The 18,841-nt window shown below is 46.6% G+C and overlaps 1 protein-coding gene across 2 annotated transcripts; it reads left to right on the top strand.

Moving 5' to 3' along the window:
* Positions 1 to 1,724: 1,724 nt before the first annotated feature.
* RPS14 (ribosomal protein S14) lies at positions 1,725 to 7,894 on the top strand. 2 transcript variants are annotated; one of them, XM_045902693.3, is made up of 5 exons: positions 1,725 to 2,006; positions 4,304 to 4,454; positions 5,087 to 5,248; positions 6,737 to 6,813; positions 7,773 to 7,894. In XM_045902693.3, the coding sequence occupies exons 2-5, from the start codon at positions 4,306 to 4,308 to the stop codon at positions 7,838 to 7,840; spliced, it is 456 nt and encodes a 151-aa protein (XP_045758649.1). In that variant the 5' UTR covers positions 1,725 to 2,006; positions 4,304 to 4,305; the 3' UTR covers positions 7,841 to 7,894. The 2 variants fall into 2 exon arrangements, with proteins under 2 accessions (XP_045758649.1, XP_064452741.1); XM_064596671.1 differs by lacking the exon at positions 1,725 to 2,006 and adding an exon at positions 2,190 to 2,211.
* Positions 7,895 to 18,841: the final 10,947 nt, after the last annotated feature.

Here is an 18,841-nt window from a genome sequence, read left to right on the forward strand (position 1 = left end):
CATACTTATTTATATCTGTTTGTAGTTTTTATTTTTGTGAATGCATTTAATATTCAAAATAGCAAATAAAATTTAAAATATTTGTAAAGCGGGGCACCTAGGTGGCTCAGTCGGTTAAGTGTCTGCCTTCCGCTCAGGTCATGATCCCAGGGTCCTAGGATCCAGCCCTGCATCGGGCTCCCTGCTCAGCAGAGAGCCTGTTTCTCCCTCTCCCTCTGCTGCTCCCCCTGCTTGTGCTCTCTCTCCCTCTGTCAAATAAATAAAATCTTTTTAAAAAATAAAATAAAATATTGTAAAGAAATGTTGAAGATCTCTATTAGTTGTTATGGGAAGATGTCCACAACGTTGAGTAAAAGAAAGTTACCAAATGACATACAGAATACAATTTCATTTACGTAAAACTGTGTATTATATAATAAAAATATATTTTTTTAAGATTTCATTTATTTATTTGACAGAGAGAGACACAGAGAGAGAGGGAACACAAGCAGGGGGAGTGGGAGAGGGAGAAGCAGGCTTCCCGCGGAGCAGGGAGCCCAATGCGGGGCTCGATCCCAGGACCCCGGGATCATGACCTGAGCCGAAGGCAGATGCTTAACGACTGAGCCACCCAGGCGCCCCTATATAATAAAAATACTGGCATAGATAATAGAAAGTTATTTCTAGAATGATGCTCCACCTTGATAATAATTTGATAATGGCGGTATCATTAGAAGAAAGTATGTAGAGACAATTTTTACTTTTTTGTCCATGCTTTTCTTTATTGTGAAGATTGTTTATATTGAGCACGGATTTTTTTTTAAACCATCAAGGAAAGATACTGTAAGGTTATTCTCTTTTAAAAAAGAGGATGTGCCTCTTCTTTATGTATTTGCATAGATCATGTTTGGAAAGGACATACACCAAGGTGTTAATTGTGGGGGTAAGACTGTCATTTCTTTTTTCTCTTTTGTTCTCCTTTCTGACTGTTTGTATTTTATGGGTTTTCTGTAATTAATTACTTTTGTAAAGGGAAAAAGAAGCACCACTTTTTAAAAAAGTTCTTCCCTAAATTGAGCTTAAAGCTATTCAGTGGCACCAATTCTAGAAAAGAAGGGGCTCTATATTACTCTGTACAATCAATCATTTTGTTCAAAAACGTTCATATATATATGCAATATATACAATCCATTACATGGGCTTTATATATAAATGTATGTATGTATATATACACTTATACATATATATTTATATATATATATACACACACACACACATTCATACACACACACAAACACACACGACCTACTTCTCGGCCCTTCCCCATATTTCCATCTATACATTATCCCAACCCTTCAAGATCCTTCAATATTGGAGGGATATATGGAAGTGGCTGTTAAACATATAGGCTTTGAAGTCAGAATTCCAAATCAGCCACAAATGAGTGATTCAGTTAACATGCCTTACCTGTAAAAAGGGAAATGAAAACAGTTATCTATTTGATAATTTTGTAAGGATCAAATGAAACAATCCATATAAATTGCTCGGCCCAAGCTAGTGTATAACAGATATTGAATAATTTGTTCTTATTTTGCCCAGTACATAGCAGACCACATAAAGAGTGATCGCGGCTGTTGTTGTTATTGCCCTCCGAGCCATGAGGAGCGCTGCCGCCTCCGGGCTGACCAGGCCCGGGGTCAGGATACAGGAAGTCCGTCCAGTCGCGGCGCCCCGCCATCTTTGCACACTGGCCCGCCTCACTCAGATGTAGCTGCTTCGTGCAGTCTCAGAGGTAGACCCGCTCGCAGCGACACCCTGCCCCTTGCCTTTTTTGGTACTCTTTTAAGCAAAGCGCCTTTACCGAGGGCGAGTCTTCAACTCCCTAGAAACGTTAAAGCCGGCATCTTCCGGGAGCCGGCCTCGTTCCGTGACCTCAGGCGTACACTTCCGGGGACGCGGACGTGACCCGTCGCCCCGCCCACTCCCACTCTCTCTTTCCGGTAGCGGAGTCTGGAGAAGACGCGCAGGTAGGAGGCCTGGGCGAGGACAATCGAGTGGCATCCTGGGACAGGGGGCACTCACCGGGGCCGGGGTCGCGGGCCTGGGGTGTTTCCGTGGAAGCTGAGCCAGGTGCGGGCGAGACGGGCGCGGCCGGCCGAGCCCAGACTCAGGGTCGCGCCTTGTCTCGGAAGGTGGCGGTCTTCTCTCGAGGAGGAGCTTGTGAAGTGGGGGGTGAGTGCGGCTACAGCCCTGAAGGCCCGGGCTCCGCGCTGCCGCCACCGCTACGTGTAAGGGGCCGCACAGCGTGGTTGAGAAGGAGCGGGGACCCTAGTCAGTAATGGCCTCTCACCTTTACTCCGCCGTCCCTAATCCCTAGTTCGTGTCCTTGCTTGGGAAATAGGGTTAACTGTCGCCCCGACCCCATAGAGTTGTAGTGAGGGTTCAAGGAGGGAATCAGGAGAAACGGCCCTGTGTTGGGTGCTCCCTAAGTCTGGGTGATTGCCAAGTCTGGCACGTTGCAAGTACTGGACGCTTAGGGCGCGCCGCACGAAGCCAGAAGTCGGGGCTTAGGGAATGTGCATCAGTGTTTGCTGAGCACCTGCTGTGCGTTTGTAATTTATTCTCCAAGGACCATTGTCATCACCACTTAAGGGCGACACGGGGTGGGGAAACTGCACGTGGGCATTTGTTGAGTGGCCACTGCAGGCATTCGTATTCATGCTTCCTTACTTCACATCTGCTGGAGTCTTTCTGGGCTTCTCCAGGCAGAACTTAAAAGCTTCTCTTCCTGTGAGCTCCCTTGGCACCTTCCTTGCAATTCTTACTCTGTTGGATCTAACTAAAGCGTAGGAGTAGTTAACTTTGTACACCCAAGGCCTACACTTGTAGTGCTTACTGTGATCACTCACTAGACCTTATATAAGGAAGGCACTGGGGAGATCCGGGAACGCAGGAGACGTGAACTTCTCCAGGTCTGGAATTGTGGTTATTCGTGGAATAGAGGCATCTTGAAACAGGGTAGAGAGTGCTGGACTGGGGGTTGGGACACTGGTTTGTAGGTTTGGTTTTGCCACTGTCTTTACAAACCTAGGCAGGGCTGTGTTTGTCTTCACCTGGAAGGTGACAGCCCAAGTCATCTGAGTCTTGCTTGTTTCTAGTGTCTTCTGAAAGTGTTAGGAAATTGTTCTGATTTTTGAGTCTCAGGAGGCCTGGGGCTTTGGTCAGAAAGTAGGTCCTCTCTTAGCCTTCGTATTACTATCCTCACCTGCTTTCCTCCTGTTAGCGTCTCCCTCCCCTACGGTCTGTGACAGTTTAACTCCATCACATGCCATGTCAGATTACAGTTACCTGGTTTCACTAACATTGAATTTTGGGGATGGGGCTTTTCTTTTAGCCTTCTAAGAAAAGTTTTACTGCCTTTAATGCTTGATTCTAGTAAAAGTTTAAGAATTTGGTTTTAATCAGCTGTGGAAGGACAGCAAGAGATCAGTTGTCAGAGAATAAGAGATAGCATTTAAACTGGCTTTTGGAGGGATCTGGTAGAGCACAGGATATAGTAGATGAAGCTAGAGGGTATGTGGGTAAGGGACCCTTGAATTCTAAGCCAAGGAATTGGTGCAGAGTTCAGGCAGCAGGTGCCTTCCATAAAGGGTCTTCAGGTGTCACCAATTCATGGGTAGGTTATTGGCCTTGGCTTTGTACTAACCTTTTTGGATGTGGTCTTAAAGTCTTCTTTGAGCCTAACCTGTACGTGATACTTGGGGGCCAGGAAACCAGAAACACTCCTGGCATTGGAAGTATTGTGATTCGTAGACAAGGAATCTCTTAACCTGGTTTTCATTTCTGCTCTTCAACTGACTTGCTATGTCACCCTAAACAAATCATCAAAAGTTTCTCAGGATATATATTGGAGGCAGTAAGGCTCAGGGATAATGGATTTGCCCGGGTTTGTAGAGCTGTCAGTTGAACTTGGAGGTCTCCAGAGACCTAAGCCAGTTTTTGAGGCCCACTTGGTAAAAAATTGAGGGATACTTATGATCTGCTTAGAACTCTAGGCTCCTTTCCTATAAGTGCTGTGAGCTGTGCTTTTGGTAGATTCAGGAGAAGGGTTATCTCAAGGTACTTTGCTTTCTTTAGCCATCAGTTAAAAGCCCCTAAATGCAGGGAGAAATGAGTTTTAGGCAGAAATGAGGTTTCACAGACCAGGGTGGAGGGAAGCAGGACACAGAGGAGCAAAACTTGGGAGATTTCCTTCAATAGCCAGGAAGAAAGTGTTGTGGAAACCTTGTCCATTGCTAATGTTGGATTTTTTTCCTTCTTTCAGAAATGGCACCTCGCAAGGGGAAGGAAAAGAAGGAAGAACAGGTCATCAGCCTTGGACCTCAGGTAGCTGAAGGAGAAAATGTGTTTGGTGTCTGCCATATCTTTGCATCCTTCAATGACACTTTTGTCCATGTCACCGATCTTTCTGGCAAGTGAGTACCTGGGTGAAGAGGCACAGACCAAACTGGCAAGGGTCTAGGGGAAGAAATGCCCCTGAAACTGGTTGGCAGGTTAAGGGGTTCTCGTGAAAGAATTTAAAAGAATGTTCAGATAAGGAAATGCATTTGGCTGTTTGGCCACAAATACTGTGATTTCCCAGGCACTTGGGTTACGAGAAAGAAAGAGACACGTCTTCTGCCCTTAATGATCTTAAAGTGTAGTCCTTGAATCCTCAATCTCTTGGTACTTTGTAGGAGCAGGGGTGGACAGAAGTCCACTCTATGTACAGATTCTGGCTGCTGTTAGCAAGTTTTTATGACACGTGAAGTCACTCAAATACTAAGCTTTGGTTTTCTCATATAAGGTGAGAGCTCATGGAGCAATTGGGAGGATTAAATGCAAAAGTAAATTTATGTTGTTAATAACAGTGTTCATTTATTTTGGGTCTTTGAACCCCATCAGGGCAGAACCCATGGCCATAGTCTTGTTAGAAAGGAGGATGCATATTCAAGTTAACCTTCATCCTCTGCCATACCTGAACTCTGGCAGTCTTTACTCAGTAGGGATGTGATAAGCACTCAGAATTCTTGATGGATGAGAGAAATGACTGAGCTTTTGTTCCCAGGGAAACCATCTGCCGCGTGACTGGTGGAATGAAGGTGAAGGCTGACCGAGATGAGTCCTCTCCCTATGCTGCCATGTTGGCTGCCCAGGATGTAGCCCAGAGGTGCAAGGAGCTGGGCATCACTGCCCTCCACATCAAACTACGAGCCACAGGAGGAAATAGGTACATAAGGCAGGGGCTGGGTGCCAGAGCACCGAATTTGAGGCTTGGTTTTTCTCTTGTAACTTTGCACAAGACATCATAAGTGTGTTCGTATTTAGTAGTTGGTTGCTGCACCACTGCTTCTACTCCTCCCACCCCCCAACTTACTGTTCATTGAGCACTCAGCTGCATACCAGGTATTGTGTTCTAGGTACTAGAAAAGAATGATCGAAAAGGGTAGTTAAAGCCTCTACTCTTCCTGTGTAGGTAGAAGAGGCCGACTTTAAACAGCCTGACTAGGGGAACATGCGCCTTCCATTTGTGGCAAGTGCTGGGAAGTAAGAGGTACAGTGTGAGGGTTGGGAGTTAATGATAAAGTGAAATGTCAGCTAAGACCTAAATGTTGTGCCAGGAGTTGGTCCAGTGAAGGAAGGGCAGGGAGAGAATATTCCAGCCAGATACAACTGCAGGGAAAAGGTCTTGAGTGGGAATGAACTTGATACATCTATGGGAAAGAGTTGCATGAGTATGATCAGAGAGATAGGAGAAAGTTCCTGCTAGGTCTTAAAGGAAGCAGTAAGGATTTGGACTTTAGCCAAAGAGGGTGGGGGGGGAAGCATAAGAACTTTTTAATAGTAATGACCTGATGAGATTGGAGTCTTGTTTTTGTGAGAGAGAATATGTGTGGGCGGGGTGCGGTACAGAGGGAGAGAGAATCTTAAGCAGACTCCATTGCTCAGCGCGACCCTGAGATTGTGACCTGAGTTGACATTGAGTTGGACCCTTAAGTGCCCAAGCCACCCAGGTACTCCAAAGATTGGGGATTTTTCTTTATTTTAAAGATTTTATTTATGTATTTGACGGCGAGAGCAGGAGCACAAGCAGGGGGGGTGGGAGAGGGAGAAGCAGGCTTCCCACTGAGCAGGGAGCCCAGTGTGGGGCTTGATCCCAGGACCCTGGGACCATGACCTGAGCTGAAGGCAGACGCTTAACGACTGAGCCACCCAAGCGCCCCTAGGGGGATTTTTTTTTTTTTTTTTTAAAGATGACTCCTACTTCAGGGTACCTGGCTGGCTCAGTTGATAGAGCATGAAACTCTTGACCTCTGAGTCGTGAGTTCAGGCCTACTGTGGGCATAGAGCTTACATTAAAAAAAAAAATGCTGTGTGGGCAGCAGACCAGAGAAAGTGGTCCTCTGGAGAGATGCTAGTGTTTTGGTTTTGGGTGGGGGAAGCAGCTGGAAATGGATTGCCAAAAAAAAAAAATTACAGCCTTTGGCAAGAAGGACAGTTCCTTAAGTGGGCTGCAGGCAGAGCAGAGCACAAACTCTGACGCATGGGCCAGAAAGTATGCAACAAAAACCATACGTGGCCCCCTAAGCCTTAAATATTTATTGTTTGGCCCTTTACGAAAAGTTGCAGATTCCTAAACTAGAGGGTTGTGGGATCTAGAAGGAACCCCTAATGAGTTGGACAGAGCTTTTCTTCATGTAGATCCTCATTTCCCTAGAACCAAGACCCCTGGACCTGGGGCCCAGTCAGCCCTCAGAGCCCTTGCCCGCTCAGGAATGAAGATCGGGCGGATCGGTAAGTGCCTCCCTCTAGCTAGCACTTGGATTTGCTTTGAAGCATTGACCCCAGAAAGTTTGTGTTGTACCCAGTGGGATGCAGTGCCTGGTTTGGGGTCTATTGGCAGTTAGGGTGCCACAGTTAATGGAGTTGCAAGAGGCCCACCATATGACAGAATTTCCTCCCTGAGCACCCCTGTCACCTTGATGTGCATGTTGACAGCACAGTTTGATTCCTGAACCTCTGTGCCCCACACTGCCTGGTGTGCAGGGCTTGAGACTGGCTGGTGGAACTGACGGGAGATGAAATGTCTCTTTCAGTGTTTCTTACGGGAGTTGGCATTTTATGTGGTCTGTCCCCTGAATTGTTAAGACCATCCATATCCTTGGTTCTTTCCTACAAAGTATTAGAGCATGCCAATCATTTTAACAGTGGAAAATGAGTGCAGGGAGCATCACCTCCCATGGTTGAGAATCACAGCGAGTCACCTACATCTGTGTGGTGCCTGCCCCCTCACGCCTGTGATCTCCTGGCCTCTTAGAGCTCTTAAGAAGGTGTTAGCCCTTCCCTGTTTCTGTACACAAGGTAGCATCACATACTGATCGGTCTAGTTAATGGTTCAGCCTATTACCTTTTGGAAAGGAGGTAGTTTTTAGTTGCCCCTGTTTAGAAGAATCTTTCCACTAGAGAGTCCCTGAGCTGGGTGTCAGAAACCTGATTATTTCACCTCCTTCTGACATTGTAAGTTGAGTGCCTTTTCTGACCCTCAGTTTCCCCTTCAGAAAAGTGAGTTGAGACCACATCAGAAATTTTGAGGAAGCAGCAGATGGGGCAGTCCATGTCCATGTGTTATATACTGAGGATTCACGTGGGGAGCAGCGGGATTCACTGCTGGTCTGTTAGACCACTGGTCTAGGGAGGCCTGGACTCTTTCCCATCCATCTCTAGGCAATGATGTTTTCTCTTCCTCCCCACAGAGGATGTCACCCCCATCCCCTCCGATAGCACCCGCAGGAAGGGGGGTCGCCGTGGTCGCCGTCTGTGAAAAGGATTCCTCAAATTACTGTTTTCTGTTAATAAATTGCCTTTGTGTGAGCTATTTCGACTCTAGTCTTCTCTCCTTCAGGGATATTTGATTCTTTCCTCCTAGAAATTTGACCAGGGCATGAGACTGACTCGAAGTCACAGGTGCAGGACAAAGCAGGAGGCATTTAGTAGATCTTTTACTTCAGAGGACGTAGGTAACTTGGCAAGCAGGAACACAGGAGGGATTGGTTGGGCCCCTGACATGCGATGGGGTGAGCCTGTGTTCTGTGAAGTGACTTCCTGGGAGGAGGAGCCTCAGGAGAGGTGAGGTGCCTGTGCTGCGGTTGGGGCTTTTCCACACTGCTTGTTGTGGCCACCAGCTAAAGCCCACCAAGGCCTCGGAGACCTTGTTTTGAAAGCGGAGATGTTCATTCCAAAAACGGACTAAATCTTAAAAGAGCCGGAGCAGAGTGGAAGCTGTTGAGCCAAGTGTAGTCTGAGCAGAAGAGGAGCCTTTCAGACTTGAGCCATATATAAACACATGTGGGTGTATACTCGCCCCCCACACCTTCTGTGCAAAATTGGGAACACACGCTACTGCATCTTGCTTGTTCTCACTTGGCAGATCTTGGAGATTGTTCCACATCAGTACATAAAGTACATAGAGATTCGGTCACCCCACAAATACACACCAAGCCCTATTTTCATCAGTGATTAAAAAAAAAAAGTTTTTGCTCTCAGAAGCTTGTCTCCACCTCCAAGGACCCAGTGGCACCAGATGGTACAGAGTGTTCTGCAAGAAAGTAGCATAGGCCCAGGGATGGTGGCTGCTACAGTGTTGGGTGGTTAATAAAGTAAGCTAGAGAGAAGAAGATGGTATTAATGTTCTAAGGAAGAGAAAAAACATTTACAGTACTCTGCTGTATTTATCGAAAAAATCCACATGGATTGAATTACCCACACAGTTCAAATCTATGTTGTTAAAGGGCCAGCTATAGTTATTCAAGGCAACGGGAACACTTCAACTCTGTGATACACTTTAAAAACCCATAACACAGAGGACATTCTGCAAAATACCGGTGCTTAAGTTATCAAAAGTGATGAAAAACAAGGGCAGAAAACCAGAGGAGATTATGGAGACAGAACTTAGATACAGCGTTGGATCCTGACCCAGAAGGAGGGTGTTAGTTTGAAAACTGGTAAAATACGAGAAAGTCCTGAAGTTCAATTAGTAATGTACCAACAGTAGTTTCTTAATCTTGACTAATGTTTCGTGGTTGTATAAGATGTTAACATTAGGGAAAGCTGGATGAGTGGTATACAGAAAAGCCATATTATTTTCACAACTTTTTGGTGAATCTAAAATTAACGCAAAGTAGAAATGTGAGGGGGCAAAAAAAAAAAATACGGTCAGCCTGGTTTCTGAGGCAGGATGTGTACAGACCCTCAGGTAAACAGGCCTGGATGAAAATACCTAGTTCCCCAGCTTCAGACTAGCTTTAAGCAAATAAGCACTCAGCCATTGAGTGAAAATTCCTGTGATAATGGCTGCTTCGTAGGGTGTCATAAGAAATAAGATTAAAGTGTTCAGCACTGCCTGGCTCTGAAGAAGCTATTGCTATTCTTAATGCCTGTTGAGTTCTTATGCCAAGGAATGAATGACAGCTGGCTGGAATCCTGGTGGAAAAATGCTGGCAGTTGCTAGAGCATTCTTTATTTCCTGTGATGGGACTTTGCAACTTGTCCTGCTGTTTCCTGGTAACCAGGGATGCAATCAGCCAGGTCTTTGAAAGCAGTTCCTTTCAGAGGTTTGTTTGCAAGGAGAGCCAACTTGCACAGCTTGCGTTGGAACGGAGCAGTCTGTTGGCCACAGGCATGCAGGGCAGGACTCGATGAGCTGTTGCCCACCTGCGACACGGACCATGGGAGCCCAGCCTTGGCAGGTGAGCCTGATGCCAGGGGCTACAGCTGCAACCCCAACCAGGCCCCTAGAAATGGTCCCTACTGCCCTCCTGCCTCCTTTCTCTGACCTGAGCCACGCAAGTCTCCCAAACAAGCCTCCCTGTCTCCCCTCTGGCCCCTGCCTAGCCCTAGACCACATGTTTTGTTACCTGGTCCTGCCACACACTTCACCCTCTCTTGCCCAAGCCAAACCTACTTCCTTTCACTTTTCAGTTCTCTGGGCCTTCAGTCTTCTGCTCATGTTCCCTCCCAGCTTGGCTCCGTCAGCATCTTCTCTCCCCCATTTCACCTATCTTCTGCTCATCTGTTAGAATCAATTCTTCATCCCTCTCAAAGTCACCCTCCTGGGTGCCCCTCAAAGTCACCCTCCTGGGTGCCCCTCAAAGTGCTTCACTAAATTCCTGTGTCACCCCTACTTCCCATGTGCCACCGCTGCCCCCTGTATTCTAATAGCCTGTTTTCCCTGTTAATCTGTGAGCTCTGAGAGGGCAAAGTGGGTCTTGTTCAGTGTTTCCAACCCCAGCCCTCAGTCCAGTCTCCAAAGTACGGGCTCAATAATGATTTGTCTAATGAATCACTGAAAGAATAGGTGAGTGGGCTTCCCCCTTCTGTAAACTAAATAGGTTCTATAAACTAGATGGTTTATTATTTTTTTTAATAAATTTTTTGAAGATTTATTTTAGGGAGAGTGCATGGGCGAGCAGTGGGGGAGCGGCAGAGAGATTCTCAAGCCAACTTTGCACTGAGCGTGGAGCCTGACACAGGGCTCAATCCACGATCCTTAGAAGACCTGAGCCGAAACCAAGGGTCAGACTCTTAACTGACTGAGCCACCCAGGTGCCCCTAAACTAGATAGTTTAAAGAGCCTTGGTAGATCCTCGATAAGTTAAAACAAACACGTGTTCCTGTGCTTCAAAGCAATTAAGGAAATCCCCAAGGGCATTCAAGAAATGAGAGGGAAAGTTCATCAAGATGAAATGGATTAGGGAACACAGCTGTAGGCAAAGAAAGTTGGGGTAGCCCTCCTGGCAAATACCAAGTCAGTGCCAGGAAGTTAAGTTTGGGCTCTGCCTTTACCTCTATCAGTCCCAAGGTGAGGGAGCTGGGCTTGACCTTTACAATAATTAGCCAGAAGTCTTCAGATTTCTGGGCAATATGGTCCTAAGTAGGACTGTTCCTGGGCTCTTGGCAAAAGCAAAAGCAAATCCTCTGGAAAGAACCACAATTGAGGCCCTCTGGTTTCCCACAGATGAAGTTCAACCAAGTAGGAACCCCGCCCCCCAAAATACCAACACATGAAAGTAGGCACCAAATGAGAGTCAACAGAAACAGTTTTTTATATACCTCAAAGACTCAATATTAGAATTAAAATATAACCTCAAATGAAATGTTTAAAGAAACAATGGAACAAAAAAGTAGGCAAAATATGCATAATCAGATGGCTTTGACGAGGAAGCAAAGAAAACAATACAATAGTTATTGAAATTAAATACTCAGTGGATGGGTTCCATGGCAGATGAGAGCCAACAGAAGAAAGAATTGCTGAACTACAAAGTCTGAAGAAATTACAAAACAGAGAAGTCCAATGGGATTGGAACTGAATATGTTCCTGCATTGCTCCCTTCCTGTTCTGCCTGAGCGAGAGCATTAGCCTTCCAGTTAGCCTTCGTTGACCTGAGTGATGATGTGGCTCCCTGTCATCTAGGAGTTTACTTTCAAGGTCATTTTCAATCTCTTAATGCAGAATCAGGAAAACCTTTCCCAAGACATGGCTTCAGGGAAGCCATTGACCTTTAGTGGTCCAAAGAGAAGATGGATAATGGACTTAAAATTGGTCAGTTCTGTCTTGGCAAGGAAGGGGCAAGCAGTCTTGTTGCATGTAGTCCTAAGGTGGTAGGATTTGGCTGTTGGATAGTTGTGGAGAGGTAGACTTGAGTTATCAAAGAGTTTTCTAAAAGCTGCTCAAAGAGGGAATACAGCTGCTTAATGAAATAGGGATCTCCCCATCATTGGAGGCATACAAGCATAAACCAGACCCTCAAAGGTTAGTTACATCAGAATCTCTTAGTGTGGCAGAGACCATTTCCCAATACGCTTTTTCTTCATTTTCTATTGTAAAAAGGAGTCTCAATTTTTAGCTGGATGTATGGCTGATTAAAGACTCCTCAGTGGCAGCTGGGTGGCTCAGTTGGTTAAACATCTGACTCTTGATCTTGGGGTTGTGAGTTCAAACTCCACACTGGACTCCATGCTGGGCATGGAATCTACTTTAAAAAAAATAAAAATAGACTCCTCAGGCGCAGTTAAGTGTGGTCCATATCACTAAGTTGTGGGCAATGAGATGTAAGCAGAATTTGTGTATGCAATTTGCAGGAAGTATCTTTTGGAATTATTAACTATAGTCCCCTATATTATATCCCCAAGACTTACTATAAATATAGGAAGTGTCTTGAATAGGAAAAGGCATACCCTTTTAACCTTTCCTCTAGATAATTGCTTTCAGATCTCTGCTGGAACCTGTCACCTTATACAGACAGGCTCTCCCTGACCATCATAGATGAATTAATGTTCCCCACCTACCCCCCCACCCAGCCATTATTCTCAAGATATTTAACCATTTATTTGCCATATTCATAGCACTTAACTCTACCTGATGTATACATCTATATGTCTAAGTCTAGTGGTCTTCAACCTTGAGCATGCATCAGATTCAGTAGATCTGGGATGGAGGCCTAAAGTTTTGCATTTCTAACAAGATGTTAGGTGCTGTCAGTGGTCCAAAGACCACACTTTGAGAACCACTGGACTTGGCTTTTTAGGTTCACTGCTATATCCCAGTACCAGGAACAGTGCATAAGTGGTGATGGTTTGTAGGTATTTGTTGACTCAGATTATTGGCACTACCTCATTTAATCACTTGGAGGTAAGTACTGTTATTATCCACATTTTACATATAGGGAAACCAAGGGTCAGAGATTAGTGACTTGTGTAGGGACACAGCTAGAAGGGGCAGAGCTGGGATTTAATCCTGTACTTGTCTGTAACCACAGATAGTGCCCTTAATCACTGCACTGTCATATCCCTGGCAGGCTGGGGCTCCGCACAGTCCGACTGGCTAGGAGGTGGAGGAGGAGGATCCTCCTGTCCTCACTTCAGCAGAGGACTGGGAAGTAGATGGCAGCAGAGTCCTGCTCCTAAGGGAGCCTAGCCACTGCCCTTTGGGCACTCATTTATGGGTGACCACTAGGTGGCAGCATCATTCTGATAGGAAGCTGCCTGCTGGGATGGGTACGGTGTCTGGGTTCTGATCTGAATTCTGTCACCGTTAGTTCTCTGGCCCTAGGCATATCCCATGGGTCTGTGGGTAGGCCTCAGTTTCCCCATCTTTACAGAGAGGAGATTAGATCTCCTTAATCTCCAAAGCGCCCTTGCTGCTCAAATACCATCTCTAAGAGACCAGTACAGCCACTAAAATTCAAATACCCCAAAACCATTTGTACTATTTTTTTCTCCCCCACTGGAAAAAAAACAAGCACTACCACCATCACTCTCCAAAAACTACAGTATACTGCTATAACAGTACTGTCCAAAAGAAATATAATGCAAGCCACAAAACTGAGTCACATGTAATTTCAAATTTTCTAGTAGACGAATTAATACAGTAGAAAATAATTATAATAATATATTTTATTTAATGCAATATATCCAAAATATTTCCATTTTCAACATAATATGAAAATTATCAAGGTATTTTACATTTTTTTTTAAGATTTATTTGACAGCACAAGCAGAGGGAGAGGGAGAACCAGGCCCCCAGCTGAACCTGGAGCCCAAAGCGGGGCTTGATCCCAGGACTCTGGGATCTTGACCCGAGCCGAAGGCAGCCGCTTAACAGACTGAGCCACCCAGGCGCCCCATTTACATTCTTTTCTTATATTAAGTCTTTGAAACCCTGCGCATCTCAATTTAGACTAACCATGTTTAAGGCTTCAACTGCCACATGTGGCTAGTGACTGCCTTATTAGACAGCAGAGCCCTAGAGTATTCATGGCAAATGTTTGTTGAGGTAGGAACTGTGCTGAGTGTTTTATATGCATTATCTTAATCCTCATAGCACCTGATGAGGTAAGGTTTGTCTCTCATTTTTGCTGATGAAGAAACTGAGGCTCAGAGACACTGAGTGTCTTGGCCAAGATCACACATTGCAAGTAAGCAGAAGAGTCTGGATTTGAGCTTGGCTCTGTCTGTTTCCAGAATCTGGGCTTTTCATCATGACATAATCTTCCCCTGATGGTCGATATGCAGTCATGGGGGACCCACTGACAGGGTTCCAAATCCAGGGAGTGCAAAAGCCTGGGAGCCAACAAGAGAGCCTGTAAGGGTAGAAGGCGAGGCCTTAAGCTGTCATTCTCCCACCCTAGTTATGTATTTGGCAACGTCGAGCTTGCCTGGCAAACCACCAGTGACTCTGTCAAGGAGAAATCATGATCTTAGGAAAATCATATTTGCATGATAACTAATTGAGCTTACAAAAAAAAAAAAAAAAAAAAAAAAAACCCAAAAGACAAAAAAACCTTGCATCAGAAGAAAATGAAAATTGAGACCTGCAGAACAATAGGATTAAACTACAGGTGAGTACAGAAGAGGGTAGAATTCCAAGGGCCCAATGGGTCGAGGTTGTAGTAAGGTAAGTGGTGGCTTTCCCTCAGGAAAAATAATGATGATATTAATAGCTAAAATTTATTATGTACTTACCAAGCAACTTAAATGTAGCATCTTATTAATCCTCGTAGTCACACTAGGAAGTAGGTACGACTATTATTACCATGTTGCAGATGCGAAACTGAGGCACGGGACACCAGTAGGTAGCAGAGTTGAGATTTAGCCACAACAACTTGGTCTGGGGTCCGTGTTTTGGATTGCTATGCTATCCTACTGCCTAGAACAGGCTGCTCATGGAGGTAGTGAGCTCTCTGTCTCTGGAGGCATGCAAAAAGATCATCAGGGATGTGAGGATATGCTCAAAAGGGGTCATTCCTGGGTAGGACAGAAGCCTGGTGAACTGATACTAAGCTTGTCTGGAGAGTAATCGTGGAAATTGCCCACATGAAACAAAGATGGGGAAAGAATCACATCTGCCTTTCAAATCTATCCTGTGGGAATTAGGGGTACAGGAGGCATGGCCTTCACTATGACTGGCCAAAGTGAGTAAGGGGTCTGTGGAGGCAGCATGGCATGGTAGTTAAGAGAATGGAATCTGCAGGCAGTTCAGACCTATGTTCAGGTCCCAGCTCTGCCACTTACTAGCACCCTTAGCTCATACTTGTATCTCCCTGAGGCTCCTAGGGCTGTTGTGACAATGAAATGGGAAACCATGTTGTGGGAATCCGTTATTCTCAGCCACAGAGGTGAGACACCAAGAGGGAACGAAAGCCAAGAACGAAGGCCTTGGTGTACTTCAGGAAGTTTCACTTTTTCCTCAAATCCAGTAGACAGTGCTGTTGGCAGCATTTGGGAAACGAGCTGGCTGAGCTGCCATGCTGAGGCAGGAGGGCTGAGTCCCGAGAAACAGAAGAACGGGGGTGTCGGGGAGCTGGTTTGGCTGCCATGGAGGGGAGGCACTGGGGAGGAGGCTGGGTAACAGAGTGGCCTTGCTTGGAGGGGTAGCTTCTGCAGAAGCACCTCACTCTGCAGGAGCTGGGCAGGACCCTTCCTCAGCCCCATCTGCCCCTGTCCCATTCCCTCCTGAGTATTTCCCATCCACAAACATGCCCAAAAGCCATGACCTGAGTCCTCTTCCAGCTGCTGCCCCCCACCTCTGTGCTCTCCCTCGTATACTGGCACCATTTCTCCCAGTCACCTCCCGACCCAATTCACTGATCTCCTGTCTCCCATCTCCCATGGCCTCTATGTGGCCACGCCTTCCCCTCCACCTCGTCCTCTCAGCAGTATCTGCCGCAGTTGACACTCCCCCTCCACTCCCTTATTGGGATCTGTGAGCACACCCTCTCCTGGCTTTCCTTCTTCCTGACGGCTGCTCTGCTGCACAGGTCAGGGCTGCTCCTCCATGCAGTCTCTAAATGTTGAGAGTCCCTAGAGCTCAGCCCTAGTCCCATGGTTGTGAATAGCATCTACAAGTTGATCGTTTACAAATGTCTTTGTTCACTCTTTTTTTTTTTTTTTAAAGATTTTATTTATTTATTTGAGACAGAGAGAATGAGAGAGACGGAGAGCACATGAGAGGGGGGAGGGTCAGAGGGAGAAGCAGGCTCCCCGCCGAGCAGGGAGCCCGATGCGGGACTCGATCCCGGGACTCCAGGATCATGACCTGAGCCGAAGGCAGTCGCTTAACCAACCGAGCCACCCAGGCGCCCCTGTTCACTCTTTTTTTAAGTTTCAGTCTGGTACCATCAGCCATCTACTTGATGTCTACATGTGGGTGTCACACAGAATACAGCCAAAACCAAACTCTGGAGTCTGCCCGTTCCGGAATGTGCTCTCCCATCTTTCCCATCTTGATGAATGCCACCATCTATTGTGCCCCAGACCCCGGCACCATCTTTGATCTCATCCCCAAAGCAGGTGCTGTCATCTCTCCTTTCAAAACAGCTGTGGAATCCATTCACTTCTCCCCGTCTCTACCACCACCAGAAATCACCACCATCTTTCACCTAAGCTACTTCACTCCTACCTGGTCTCCAGGTTCCCACTCCTGCTCACCTTAACTCTATATGCCACACATTATTTTAAAACATTAACCAAACCCAGCCCTTCAGGACTCACACCCTCTGCTAGCTTCCCCTTGTTTTGAGATAATACCCACTAACACCCAAGCCTGCGTGATCTGGCCCCTGCCTGTCCCATCAACAACATTTGAAATCACTCTCCCCCTTGCTCAAAATGCTCAGACGAACGGCATTTCTTTCTGTTCCTCAAATGTGCCAAGGACTTCCTCTTTCTGTGAATGACATCATCTTCTCTGTCACTCAAGTAGGAATGCTCAGCAGCATCTTGGTCCCATCCCTTTCTCTAGAAAGGCCCAAGTTCAGTCTGGCCCAAGTCCTGTGGACTTTCCTTCTGACCTTTGTAGTCTTCACCCCCTTTCCTCCATGCTCCCAGCCACAGGCTCCATCAGGCCTTGCCTCTCCAGCTTGACTTTTCACCACAGCCTCCTAACTGGTCTCTCTGCCTCCAGCCACAGACCGACCCCTGACCCCTAAGCTTAACCCCAGCCACTGGTAGCCTGGTCTCTGATATGTGACCCCTGCTCCACTCTCTGGAGACTGGGGCTCAACCCTGGCCAGGTGTCTTCAAATGCCCCTGTGTCCTAATGCCTGGCCTAGAACTGGTGCTTGGTACATATTTGTTGGACGAATGAATCATAGGGGAGGACTACTCAGTCCGTCCTGCTCAGAGGCGCTAGCTGAAATCACAAGTCCAACGGCTATTTACCTACCTGCCAGATGGCACCTGGGAGAAGACTCTGGGAGTTCCAGATTCTAAACTGGTTGTAGAACATCTGACCTTGGGCAAATCAGATCCTTTCCTTGCTCAATTGTCCCTTCAATAAGATGGGAAGAAACAGAATAGCTAGTCTCTTTTTTCCCAGAGGCATTGTACTGTATTCAGGGCCTTTTGTTATGAAGTGCTTTCCATCCAGGCTCTCCTTAGACCTTCAAAGCAGTCCCACTAGGCAGTGGGGATTATCTGTCCCTATAGTACAGATTCTCAAGGAAGCAGCCCGAGCCACTGTTAAAACAATCAGATAACAGCACTCCTGCTCAGAGGCTTCCCATGGCTCCTGATTTCACTCAGAGTAAAAGCCAAAGTCATGAACATAGCCACACAGTCTGGCTGCATACATCACTGACCTCACGTCCATGCACTCTCTAGCTCAGTGGCTCCACTCCAGCCATACTAGCCTCCTTCCCCTTCCTCAACCATGCCAAGCACATCCCCACCAAGGGACCTTTGCTCTGCCTGCTTCTTCTGCCGAGGACACTTCCTCAGACATGGGCTTGGTAAACCACCTCACCTCCTTCAAGCCTATCCTCAAATCTGGCTTTGCCAGTGAGGCCCATCCCAACACCCTATAAAGTGCTGCAACCTGTTCCCATCCACCTGCCCCAGCAATACCTTCCCGTTTTCCCAGCTTGCTCGTCTCTCTCAAACAGTATAGTTTACTTGTTTGTCTCCCTCTGGAATGTCAGTTCCATAAAGGCAGAGATAGTTCTCTGCTTTGTTCATTGATGTAGCCCAAGTACCCAGGAGAGTGCCTGGCACAAAGTAGATGTGCAATAAATGTTGAATGAATGAATGAATGAATGAAAGAAGTGAAGTAAGTAACTTGCCTGGGGCGGGTATGGCAGATATGAGGCTGGAGACCAGACCTGCTCTTCCCCACAAAGAGCCCCTTTTCTGGCTCTGTGTTCATGGCCCAAGTGTACTAGGATCCATGGAGGCCCCACCTCAGGCCATGTGCGGTGGGGACAGGGCTGGACATGAACAGCCTGCCTGCCACCTGGGGCGGCTCTTCCTCTCAGGGACTTAGGGACTAAGGAGGAGAACAGGATGGGCCTGAGGTCCTGGGAGACTCCACCTCCTGGCTCACCCAAGTGAACTGGCAGGAACTCATGCCTCTGGAGCCTGGAGTATCCAGACCAGGGGAGAGCAGGCCTTTCAACTGACCAGCTCGAAGGCTACAGTATGAGACTCCCAGGAAGGTCCTGGGTGGGAGGATACACATGCTCGAACAAACAGGCTTGCTGCTCCCTTTTGTTGAGCAGCTCCAAAATCTCTACACAGGCAGGGTCCCTGATTCAGATTTAGCAAGTTTGCAGGAAAAATCATACTGAGCTACCAAAATTTTATCGCACAGTCTCTATGTCAGGCATGTGTGTATTAACTCATTCAGTTCTCCCAGCAACCCAGTAAGGTAGGTTCTTTTGTATGCCTATTTTACAGATGAGGAAATGGAGGCAAAAGGGAGTTAAGTAATCTGTTTAAAATCACACATCTAGTAAGTGGTAGAGCCAGAATTTTTTCCTATAAAAAAAAA

The sequence above is a fragment of the Mirounga angustirostris genome, unplaced genomic scaffold (assembly GCF_029215605.1).
Source record: "Mirounga angustirostris isolate CCGP_5_RB_7025 unplaced genomic scaffold, mMirAng1.0.hap1 SCAF_7, whole genome shotgun sequence".
In the NCBI taxonomy this organism is placed as follows: domain Eukaryota; kingdom Metazoa; phylum Chordata; class Mammalia; order Carnivora; family Phocidae; genus Mirounga; species Mirounga angustirostris.